Genomic DNA, 12338 nt, shown 5'->3' with positions numbered 1-12338 from the left:
TCATGAGACTGCATGGGGTCTGGAGTCGATGTTGAGGGCTCCCAGGGCAATTCCCTCCCGACTGTATACCACAGTGCCGCCACCTCTGCTGGGTCTGTTCAGCCGGTGGGACAGGACATACCCAGGGTTGGTGATGGCGGTGAGGTATGATTCAGTGATTATGACTGTCAGGCTGTTGCTTGACTAGTCTGTGGGACAGCTCTGCCAACTTTGGCACAAGCCCCCAGATGTTGGTAAAGAGGACTTTGCAGGGTCGACAAGGTTGGGTTTGCCGTGGTCAGTTCCGGTGCCTCGGTCGATGCCGGGTGGTCTGTCCGGTTTCATTCCTTATTGACTTCATAATAGTTCGTGCTGGGCTGCTGTTCTGAGGGGCTGGAAGGTGCACAAATGTTTCCAACTTTGGCTCAATGGGGGAAGGAGTTGTTATGCCAAAACTTTGCTCAGTAGGGTGAAGGGGGACACGGGGTACAAGAGGATTTCTGTTCCCTCCATCTGCCCAAGGTTTCCCAGCTTCCTACCTTGATTCCTAGAGAAGGCCAGATAGCAACTAGCCCTGCTTCCACTCCTACCCCTTCAATAGAGGTGATTCATCTCTTTGGCTCCCCTTGGTAAGCCGATTTCTCATCACTGGCTACTACTGAAAATTATTCTGCAATATCCGTGCAGTCAAAGGGGGATGGGGTATCCAAAGTCTATGTAGGAGGTTGGCAATCGTTACTGAAAATGGGGCTGTCGGGATTGTAGGGCGATTCGTGCTCGGTGCGTGTGGTGGGTGAGGGAGATGAATTTTCCGATCACTGACTGAGGAGTTGGAAGAGGCATCGGGAAGGGAAGAGTGATCTTGGTTGTGAGACGAGGCATTCTTGACCGATGTGGTAGGTTTACACGAGGTTTGGGGAAGGGGCTGCAATTTCTGTTCAGCTATCAAAGCTGAGGCTGTCCAATGCTGCTCATCTGTCTGTGCGTACGGTTGATTTCATATTAATTTCTCCTGGTCATCTCAATACTGTGCTTCTTTTTTATTTATGACCTGTTTATTCACTTGAAGAACAATACTGATAAAGTTATGAAGCAAGCTCCTCTTTTCACTGCCCATTAAGTACTTCCTTTTGGGTCGACCTTCCTTTCTGCATTTACTTAAAGTGGGCTACTTCTCATGAAAGTATACTCCTCCCACAACAACGCTTCCTTAACTCCTCATCTGCACATTCATGTCAAATAACTTGCAGGCATACTTTCAACCAGCAAGCTTCCCAAGCTGCACTTTAATAATTTGCACCAGTAAGCGCATTGAGATCGCTTTTCTATTTTCCTACTGGGCTCTTTTCTCCTGCATGTACTGCAGGCACCTGGGACCACATCTTTTTCTTAAACAGGGTACACTAGGAATTCATGTGGTTGAATAAGGCCTAACGTTATGTGCACCCCTATTACACTCAACAGACACATTTCAGTATCACTGAAATCTTGATATCCCATTTTCAAGATATAAAAAATATTACACTGCATAGAACAGACAAGGCCAGATTTTTAACACTGGAAAAAGCTAATCCTAAGCAAAATCTAACCTCATCAGAGCTTCGTTTCTGGGAGGGGTTGGCCGAGGGAGAGAGAAGCCAATGCCAGAATGGATGAACATTATTCATTAACATCTAATGCCTCACCTTTCAGAGTTTTCTTCAGATGGGAGAGAAGGCCACCAAGTCTCTGCAGGTCAAAGTAATCCACCTTCCCATTGAAGAAGAGCTGAGGGGGAACATAAGCATCTGGAAGCAGAAAAACATGGTAACTCAGTACACACCTACGGGTGAGGGGTCGCCATTCCTTGCGCACCCACAGTCAATGGGTCGCCACTTCATGCTCGTGAGACTGGGCTTGTGTCACCAGCTTTTGATGCAACTGGTTGCAACAGCTAGCTGCAGCCTAAAACTAAACCTGCCAGGATTCACCAAAGCCAGGTGCTGGGAAGTCCCATTTTATATACAGCGTGCTAGGCTGCGATGGATACCAGTAAGTTTTATGATCGGATTGCAGCCTGCCCCACAAGATCCAAGCATCAGAGGCTGGTGCCACCAGCACAAATCTCATAATACAGAAGAAGCTGACTGTTTTTTTCATCAGGGGAAGTAGGGAAGGAACTTCGTGCCCCAAAAGTAGAAAACAAAGTTGTTATAGAAGGGGGCTCCATGATAAAATAATCATACATGCACTACATATGAAGTGGGGGAAAAGACTATGAAAGAATAATTAGAAATGAGCCACGTGTAGAATGGGGAAGGGGAGTCCAGGGTAGAATGAGCATGGGTAGACTACCACGATGTGGGATCATTGGACCAAACGGCATTTTCTTGCTGTTCTTATAGCTCATACGGTACTCAGTATATCTCATACCAACAGGAAGTTTAACTCTTTGGAATGGAGTTATAAGTCTTTATTTCTTATAACCTACAAGCCATATCTTGACTTTACTGCATACACAATTAAACACCAGTCCATACCTTCACTGAGGATTGCTGATGGATTCCTCTGTCTGTACTCATCCCAGTAACTTCGCAAAGCAGCAATCAGTCGGTGCAAGAAGCAGACCATGTACTCAGGAGGGCAAAGGATTGCAGGATTCTGTGAAGGCAGATAACAATGTTCTGGCATTTCACACAAAGGGAACATTTACAGACAGAATGATGGCTCATCAAAGAGCACCAATTAGGGTTATTCCTGGATGTCTGACCACATGACGTCTGCAAATGTTATTGCATATACAGAATAAAAGTTGAATCACTGAAATTGAGTATCTTTGCTTGTGGTTTCACACCAGCAGCTGTTGTGCAAGAAGTTCAGAGAACTGGGCCACCTGTGAGCCGGAGATGAGGAAACGCCAAGGGCTGGGGGAAGGGGAGGGACAAGGGGATAGTCAGCCTGATATCAGTAGTGGGGAAAGTTCTAGAGTCCATTATCAAAGATTTCATAGCAGAGCACTTCGAGAACAGTGGTAGAATCGGGCAGAGTCAGCATGGATTTACGAAAGGGAAATCATGCTTGACAAATCTACTAGAATTCTTCGAGGGTGGAACTAGTAGAGTTGATGAGGGGGAGCCAGTGGATGTGGTTTATTTGGACTTTCAGAAGGCTTTCGACAAAGTCCCACATAAAAGATTAGCATGTAAAATTAAAGCGCATGGGATTGGGGATAGTGTATTGTGATGGATAGAAAACTGGTTGGCAGACAGGAAACAAAGAGTAGGGATAAATGGGTCTTTTTCCGAATGGCAAGCAGTGACTAGCAGGGTACCGCAGGGATCGGTGCTAGGACCCCAGCTATTCACAATATTATTTAATGATTTAGATGAGGGAACTAAATGTAATATCTCCAAATTTGCAGATGACACAAAACTGGGTGGGAGGGTGAGCTGTGAGGAGGATGCAGAGAGGCTTCAGAGTGATTTGGACAAGTTGAGTGAGTGGGCTAATGCATGGCAGATGCAGTATAATGTGGATAAATGTGAGGTTATCCACTTTGGTAGCAAAAACAGGAAGGCAGGCTATCTGAACGGCTATAAACTGAGAGAGGGGAATATGCAGCGAGACCTGGGTATTCTCGTATACCAGTCGCTGAAGGTAAACATGCAGGTCCAACAGGCGGTTAAAAAAAGGCAAATTGTACATTGGCCTTCATAGCAAAAGGATTAGAGTACAGGAGCAGGGATGTCTTGCTTCAATTATACAGGGCCTTGGTGAGGCCACACCTGGAATATTGTGTGCAGTTTTGGTCTCCTTATCTGAGGAAGGATGTTCTTGCTACAGAGGGAGTGCAGCGAAGGTTTACCAGACTGACTCCTGGGATGGTGGGACTGACGTATGAGGAGAGATTGAGTCGGTTAGGATTATATTCGCTGGAGTTCAGAAGAGTGAGGGGAGATTTCATATAAACCCATAAAATTCTAACAGGCCTTGACAGGGTAGATACAAGAAGGATGTTTCCGATGGTGGGGGAGTCCAGAACCAGGGGCCATAGTCTAAGGATACGGGGTAAACCTTTCAGGACTGAGATGAGGAGAAATTTCTTCACCCAGAGAGTGGTGAGCCTGTGGAATTCGCTACCACAGAAAGCAGTTGAGGACAAAATATTGTATGTTTTCAAGAAGGAGTTAGATATGGCTCTTCGGTCTAAAGGGATCAAAGCGGGCAAAAGTGGGAACAGGTTACCGAGTTGGATGATCAGCCATGATCATAATGAATGGCAGAGTAGGCTCAAAGGGCTTTATGGCCTACTCCTGCTCCTATTTTCTGTTTTTTCTATGAGGGACGAGGGGACACAGAAGGCAGTGGGGTGAAGGTGAATGGAACAAGGGAACACCAAAGGTGGGAAGAGTGATTCACAGAGGGGTCACCAAAGGTGGGAGGAATTTTGATTCCACAAGCAACTAATTGTAATGCACTAAAATTGGACAGATAACGAATAGTATTACTGGGGTCACTCTGATTCCTGTCATAACCAATAATAACACAATAATTCACTGACAGTCTATATGTAACTGGTAGTAATAGGTGTAAAGGCCCAATACCCTAGATGTAATTAGTAAACCTTCTGATCTAATCTTCTGATACCTACCCGGTGCCTACAGCTCGAATTCCCCCGCAGTATACAGGGTCAGGCTTCCCAATCAATGTCACTTTCAATGGAACTGAGCTCTCTTCCTACCTCCTTGGACTCTGATTTGGACTCACGTTCTGCGTAGCAACAACAATGGACTGGGAACCTCAGTCAGAATTGGCATTTGGACTTCACACATCAAAACTGGGCAGTACAGTGTTACGACCAGGTAAGAAAGGTGTCTAGGGGTCCCTCTCAGCCTTCACCTGGTCTTACTGTAACAGTGTTTTATTTTTAAACACACTGTGTTTTAACTCCCTCTTGGTGCATCCTTGTTCACCGTTTTCCAATTATAAGGCAAAGAAACCAGCACAAACAGGCTTTCTTAGGTTTAAAGAAGAAAAGCTGAAATTTATTTAAACTTGAACTTAAACTCTAATTCAGTTGATGCCTACGGATATACAAGGTGCCCAGGCTAGCATGCATACGCGATACACATATGCAAATAGAGACAGAAAAGAGCAAAACAAAAATAAAGTGGAAATGTTTGAGGCAATATCTAAAGAGTTGTTGCAACAGCCCTTCAAGCTCACTGTAGAGTCCTTGATTGTAGATAGATCTTGCTTTTCATTGGGGCCCAATATTCTTCTTAAACGTTGTTCGCTGTAGGAGACTTTTCTCTCTTGGCTTTCGTGTGTCTCCAGTGGATTTAGAGGCTTGTGAGAAAGAAATGGGAGCAGACAGGAGAGATCTTCTCAGTTCAGGAGCAAACAGACTTCGAGTTCAAACTCTCTGTGGTCAGTTCAAAAGAACACCCTGGAACAGCCAGGTCGTCATGTGACCAGCTGGTCTAACCAATCCGGGCCTTTGTGGATTGTATCCTCCTTAGCAGGCCTTGGAATGCACTTCCTCCCCTGCGATGTCTGTAAGTATGTACATTTTTTTTCCAGCCACGGCTGATCTGTTTAACAAGTTATTTCCTCATTCCAACAAGAGTTAAAAATCAATGTTCATAACAAAATTAATGTGCCTCATTCTTGGCAGGTGGAGGCCTAGCATAACAGCTCCACACCCAGCAGAACGAAATGCGATTTGAGAAAAGGCGCATTTCATTAAAAGGGACAAGAGAAAATATAAAATACAGAAAAAAAACATGCATTTCTCTCATTCATTCACAAATCCTAAAACTTATTAAAATTGCCCCTTTTCTGGCATCCCAATAAACATGTGGTTCTTTTTGGGGAAGTTCCTCTTCCATTTGCCCATTTCCATGGCTGCCTCGGGTCTTTGTTCCAGCTGAGGTAATTTTTTTTCCCTGGAGAGTAAGTAATGGGTGGCTCCATCCTGAACTCTCCTTCAATGCTTTGCTGAGCCATGCAAACAAAGGCTTTTGACTTCAAGGGACGGATGGTTTGCCTTTTTTCTGACTGTGGGGGAGGATTCTTTGCTAATCACCCTTCTGTCCCAGAGGACACTCCTGCCTGCAGGTATTTGTGCAGACTTTACCGCACTCCTCTGTGGCACTTCGACTAGGTAAGGCATTACCCTCATGGTTTCTGTGCCCCTAGAGGTCTTTCTTTGTCTCTGCAGGTTCCTGTAAATGATGTTAGCCACTCTGGTGGGGTGCTTCTAATGTCTGCATTTACATAGGAGGATGTGGGGTTTAGCTTTTCAAATTTTTCAGGGTTGGCTGACCGGACAGTAGGGGTTTTCATTCGGGAATCCTCTCGGACTTCCTTTAACCTGCCCTCTTGGTCACTTTTTCCCCTTCCTTGTCTAACCTTTTGCCAGTCTTGTGCCTGCCTGTCCCATTTTGTTCTCGTTGGGGGTCCCTTACAGTTCACCAGCCCTCTGCTGGAGGGTTCTCCTAACACTGGTACAGGACTTGGGGTGCAGGTTTCACTGTAGGTTGGGGTTTCCCCTCAACCTGGCACATGTGGCAACTCCTGCATTACTCCACCACATCTTTGTGGAGTTTTGACCAGTCAAACGGTTCTCTTATGCGGGCTTTGGTCTTTCATATACTGGCATGTACAGTCACTGTAGTCTCATGGGCTTCTTAATATTTCTCTCTGGTACCTCTACAGCACCACTATCTGGTGAACTACTGTCCACTCCTTGATCTCAGGTCTGTGAGGAAAACTCTATTTCCTCATCAGTACCTCATTCTTTAAATAGTAGCAATCAGGGACTCCCTTTGCTTCACTTTCAGACTGGGCAGCTTGTGCTAACTCTCGCAATACTGGGTCAGCTCACTGTGCCTCAGCTGGGAAAAATCCATTTAATTCATTCCCTGTGTCTCCTAACTTTCCAAAGAAAGTCTCAGACAGACAGACAGACCTGGTCATCTGCCTGCAGTGCTAATTCAGTCTCCTCTGGGGGAGCTGATTTGATCATGGCCTAATTCATTACACATTCAGGGAAACAGCAGAGGTCAGTCTCCTGCCACTTCCCTGTCTCTCTGACCTCCTGCGGTCTTTCTTTCACTATTGAGGGATGGGGGGGGGGGGGGCTACCACCTTCACCCCTGCCAGATGATTACCTTGGAGCAGGTCAGCACCATTTACAGGCAAACTAGGGATAATCCCGACGGTCACCGGTCCCGAAACTAGGTCGCAATCCAGGTGCACCCGGTGTACAGGTATAGGCATGCACTGCTCTCCAATACCATTCACCAGCATTCTGTTTACTGCACTGTCTGGGGGAAAGGTCAGGCCTTTTCCCAGTAAAAGGGATCTAGTCACCTGTGTCCCTGAGAATTACTATGGGCTTGCTTACTCCACTCGAGAGTTTAGTTTAGAGATACAGCACTGAAACAGGCCCTTCAGCCCACCGAGTCTGTGCCGACCATCAACCACCCATTTATACTAATCCTACACTAATCCCATATTCCTACCACATTCCCACCTGTCCCTATATTTCCCTACCACCTACCTATACTAGGGGCAATTGCTAACGGCCAATTAACCTATCAACCTGCAAGTCTTTGGCTTGTGGGAGGAAACTGGAGCACCCGGAGGAAACCCACGCAGACACAGGGAGAACTTGCAAACTCCACACAGGCAGTACCCAGAATTGAACCCAGGTCGCTGGAGCTGTGAGGCTGCGGTGCTAACCACTGCACCACTGACACAAAACCCTGATAACATTCAGGAATCCAGTTTAATTTTCCTGCACTTGCAGCCGTAAGCTTCCTGGGTCTCACTCTACTGCAGTTAAAGCCACAGCTTGTTGTGCTGTGCTTTCCATCAGGTTCCTTTCTTCACTGAGTGGGTGTGCTCTGATTAACCCTACAAGTTTTCCCTTTAGTTTCCAGCAGTCAGCTTTTAAATGCCCTGCTTTATTACAATGGAAGCACACAGGCCTCCAGGTCTCAATCTTGCTCACAGCACCTTCCTTTTTGGCTACAGGAGGGCCTCCTATGTCTCCCGCTTTTCTTTCTCTCCCAGGACTGCTTGGGCTCCTATCACCTTCCCACCCTTTGTCCTTTTCGGATTTGTGGTGGTGACTAGGAAAGGTTCTCCCCTGGGAAACCGACTTATAAATTAAAGCAAACTCATCGGCCAGAATGGCCGCTTGCTGGGTTATCTGGACCCGCTGCTCCTCTCCATGGATCTTTCTGGAGAGTGGGAGAGAGTGTTTAAATTCCTCTGACAGAATTACTTCTCTGAGCTTCTCATAGCTGAGCTGTACTTTAAGAGGTCTCAGCCACTGATCAAAAGCCAGCTGCTTACTTCTTTCAAACTCTAGATAAGTTTGATTAGCTTGTTTCTTGAGTGTTCTAAACTTTGGGCGGTAGGCTTCAGATACCAATTCATATGCCCCACGGATAGCATTTTTGGTCAGTTCATAATTTGATGAACTCTCATCTGGCAACAGGGAATAAACCTCCTGGGCTTTTTCAGTTAGCTTGCTTTGTAGTAAAAGGGGCCAGGTCTCAGCTGGCCATTTTAGCTGCCTTGCCAGTTTATCAAAGGACACAAAAATTCTTCTACATCTTCCTCATTGAATTTTGGAATGAATTGAGCTAGTTTTAACAATTCTGTACCCAGCCCTGAATTACGCTGCTCCATATTGGCTGTGCTTTCACTAGTTACTCTGTCGCCCCCCCACTCAAGCCACTTCAGCTCTCTTTCTTTACATTCTTTCTGGAATATTCCTTCTCTTTCTCCTCTCTTGCTTTCGCTCTCTCCTCTCTCCTTTTCTTCATGTTCTTTCGCGAAGGCTTTCTTTCTCCCTCTCCCTTTCTCTTTCCCTGTCTTCTAATTCAAGTTTCCTATGTTACAATTGTATCTTTGCTAGCAGTACCCTGTCTGTGTCCACTTCTAACACAGTTTCTGTTTCTTCAGATTCAAGAGAAAAATGGTTGGCCACTAGCCTTAGGAGTTCAGACTTCCTAGCCTTGCCACGTACAGTGATCCCACACTGCTTAGCCATTTTCCTCAACTCCTCGATAGACAATGCTTTTAACTTATCCCAAATTACTTCACCCTGGCTTGGAAAACTAGTAGCTTCAGTTGCAGACATCTTAGTATTCAATCACACAAAACCACAAGAAAACCTGTATTGAAATCTTGCTCTTTTTTGATTGGGAACAGTTTGGCTTCCCACTTCCAATTTCTCTTGTTTGTCTGTGGGTAAAAATCCAGGAAGGTAGCACCCAAATTACGAACAGGTGAGAAAAGTGTCTAGGGATCCTTCTCAGGCTTCACCTGGTCTTACTGTAAAAGCTTTTTTATTTTTTAAACACACCATGTTTTAGCTCCCCCTTGGTGAATCTTTGTTCACTATTTTCCAATTATAAGGCAAAGAGACCAGCACATACAGGCTTTCTTAGGTTTAAAGAAGAAAAGCTGAAATTTATTTAAACTTGAATTTAAACTCTAATTGGGTTGATGCTTATGGATACACAACGTGCCCACACTAACATGCATATGTGATACACAACATGCAAAGAGACAGAAAAGAGAAGAAAAATGAAGTGGAAAAGTTTGAGGCAATATCTGAAGATTTTTTGTTACAGTTCTTCAAGCTCACTGTAGAGTCTTTGATTGTAGATAGATCTTGATTTTCGTTGGGGCCCAATATTCTCCTTAAACGTTGTTCGCTGTAGCAGACTTTTCTCTCTTGGGGTTCATGTGTCTTCAGTGGATTTAAAGGGTTGTGTGAAAGACATGGGAGTAGGCAGAAGAGATCTCAGTTCAGGAAAAAAAACGACCTTCTGAGTTCAAACTCTCTGTGGCCAATTCAAAAGAAACAACCGGTAGTCATGTGACCAGCTGGTCTAACCAGTCCTGGCCCTTGTGGATTGAATCCTCCTTAGCAGGCCCTGGAATGCACTTCCTCACATTTGATGTCTGTTAGTATGTAAATGTTTTTTTCCAGCCACAGTGATCAGTTTAATAAGTCATTTCCTCGCTCCAAAAACAGTTAAAAATCAATGTTCATGACAAAATTGATGTGCTTCATTCTTGACAGGTCAGGGCCTAACATAACAGACTGATCTGAACCAAACAAAGAGATTGCACAAAGGGAAGTTGGCCCAGGCTTTGGGGCATTTCTAGCAGCAAATACCAGCCTTATCTCAGCTCAGCACCAACATTTCTAAACTGTTCCTGAGCTTGAAATTAATGAAGGAGGGTTTTTGTAAGTTTTAAGGAGTGGCTTAAAGGTGGAGACAGAAGTAGAGAGGCGGAGAGGTTTAGGGAGGGAATTCTAAAGCTTAGGGCTGAGACAGCTGAAGGCATGGCCACCGATGGCAGAGTGGAGGAAATCGAGGGTGCACAAGCCAAAATTGGAGGAATGCAGAATTCTCAAAGGGTTGTAGAGCTGAAGGTAGTTACAATGATAAACAGGTGGCAGGAAAGGCAGTTACACATGCAGATATAAAGCCTTCTTAATGGAGCCCAAACAGTCTGTCGAGCACAGCTGACAGTTTAGTTTTGAGTACAAAGAATCTAGAGAAGTTAGGGCTTTTTCACTGCAGCATTGATTTGAGTAATCTCATTCTTCCCCAACCTATGTAGTTAAAGACCAATCTGATAGATTATGAAGACTCACGTTAAGGTAGTATATAGTGTGAGATTGTATACCGATTGGGAGCTAGTAACAGAAGGGCACAAACTAAAAAAAATTATAAGAATTAAGGGGGAAATTATTTTTAAAAGCCTTTATACTGGGGATGGTTAGAATGACTAATTCCCTGTTCCAAACCATTACTGAAGCAGAATCCATTACATCTTTTAAAAGGCATTTAGATGCATTAAATGGCACGGCATGTGAGCAGTACAGAAAGATTAGACTGCATAACTCGCATGAAGAACGTGTCAGCCCGTAGCTCAGTTGGTAGCACTATTGCCTCTGAAGCAAGAGGTTGTGGATTCGAGTCCCATTCCAGGACTTGAGCACAAAAATTAAGGCTGACTCCAGTGCAGTACTGAGAGAGTGCTGCACTGTCAGAGGCTTTAGGATTAGATATTAAATCAAAGCCCCATCTGCCTTCTCAGTTGGATGTAAAAGATCCCATGGCATTATTTCAAAGAAGAACAGGGGAGTTATTCCTGGTATCCTGGCCAACATTTATCCCCAAGCAACATCACAAAAATAGGTCATCTGGTCGTTACAACATTGCTGTCTGTGGGAGTCTGCACATTGGCTATTGGGTTTCCTACATTACAACAGTGACTACACTTCAAAAGTGCTTCATTAGCTGTAAAACACTTTGGGACACTCCAAAGTCATAAAATGTGTAATATGAATGCAAGTTTTGAAAAAAAAGGAGCTGGGTTTCTCACAATTTCCACCTAGCAAACAGCAGAATTTGGGCAGAATTAGATGAACAGTGCAAAAAAGTACAGAGTTTTAAATGCAAGTTAGTTGCGTGCATAAACACATTACACTCAAGTATCTGAGTTCATCGCATTACGCTCAGATTCCCAGGCACACAGGCAACCATGGTCACATGAATCCAGCATTAATGACCTGTAACTGCAGTGACCAGCAGTCAATTGAAGTTTGACCCTGTTGTGCTTCTCCAGCTGCTGCAATTACTTTAAACTACTCTAAGTTCAGTTTAAATTAATCGAAATTTAGTCAATTACAGCAGAGCAGGTTACACCTGTGTGGCTTCAACTGACTGTTCATTGCAGGTCTGATATACCAAAGGGCAGGTCAAAGCAGTCAATTGAAGCCAATTAAAAAGTAAGACAGAGCATTAAATGGCTCATTTCTAGCAATCCCACTCCTTTTTGTAAAGCTGGAGAATGCTCTGTTCCAGTTACGATTGATTATGCTACAGGATTGCATCAATTCACTTTACACGTGGGTCTATGCACAGAATCCTGAATGCAGCTTCACCACGGCAAAACCGAGGCAATGTCCAGCAAATTCTAGGTGCATTTGGTCAATAATGCCCCTAACAGAAACACCACGCCTAAGACTTGATGGGCTAAATGGCCTGTTTCTGTGCTGTAATGTTGTATGTCAAATATTTAAGTATTATATTACCCAGTTAGTTAACTTACATGTAAATTGAAGATTTGAGTGTTCTCACTCTTTCCTAATCTATGTAGTTATGTTCATTCATTTTCAAATTGAAAATAAGGGTAGGGAAAGAAAATAAACTGTTTTTAATAAAAAAAAGTGGTGCTACGCAGCCAAACTGGGGAGGAGGGGACTGACAAACGTCTATCCCATACAGCTTTAATCTCACCCATACACGCAAGCACCTGAAAAGACACACACACAG

General features: G+C 44.4%; 1 protein-coding gene across 4 annotated transcripts in view; it reads right to left on the bottom strand.

The window, feature by feature from the left end:
- The window catches only part of LOC137379949 (E3 ubiquitin-protein ligase RNF123), a 536536-nt gene that overhangs the window by 398342 nt on the left and 125856 nt on the right, over positions 1 to 12338 (bottom strand). For all 4 annotated transcript variants that reach the window (XM_068051365.1, XM_068051363.1, XM_068051364.1 and 1 more), the window contains 2 exons: positions 2499 to 2619; positions 1665 to 1766 (listed from right to left, as the gene is read on the bottom strand). In XM_068051365.1, the coding sequence (XP_067907466.1) occupies positions 1665 to 1766; positions 2499 to 2619 (223 nt within the window). The remainder of the gene's footprint in view (positions 1 to 1664; positions 1767 to 2498; positions 2620 to 12338) is intronic.

This window comes from Heterodontus francisci, chromosome 19 (assembly GCF_036365525.1).
Source record: "Heterodontus francisci isolate sHetFra1 chromosome 19, sHetFra1.hap1, whole genome shotgun sequence".
In the NCBI taxonomy this organism is placed as follows: Eukaryota; Metazoa; Chordata; class Chondrichthyes; order Heterodontiformes; family Heterodontidae; genus Heterodontus; species Heterodontus francisci.
This window is presented reverse-complemented; position numbering and strand designations above follow the sequence as displayed.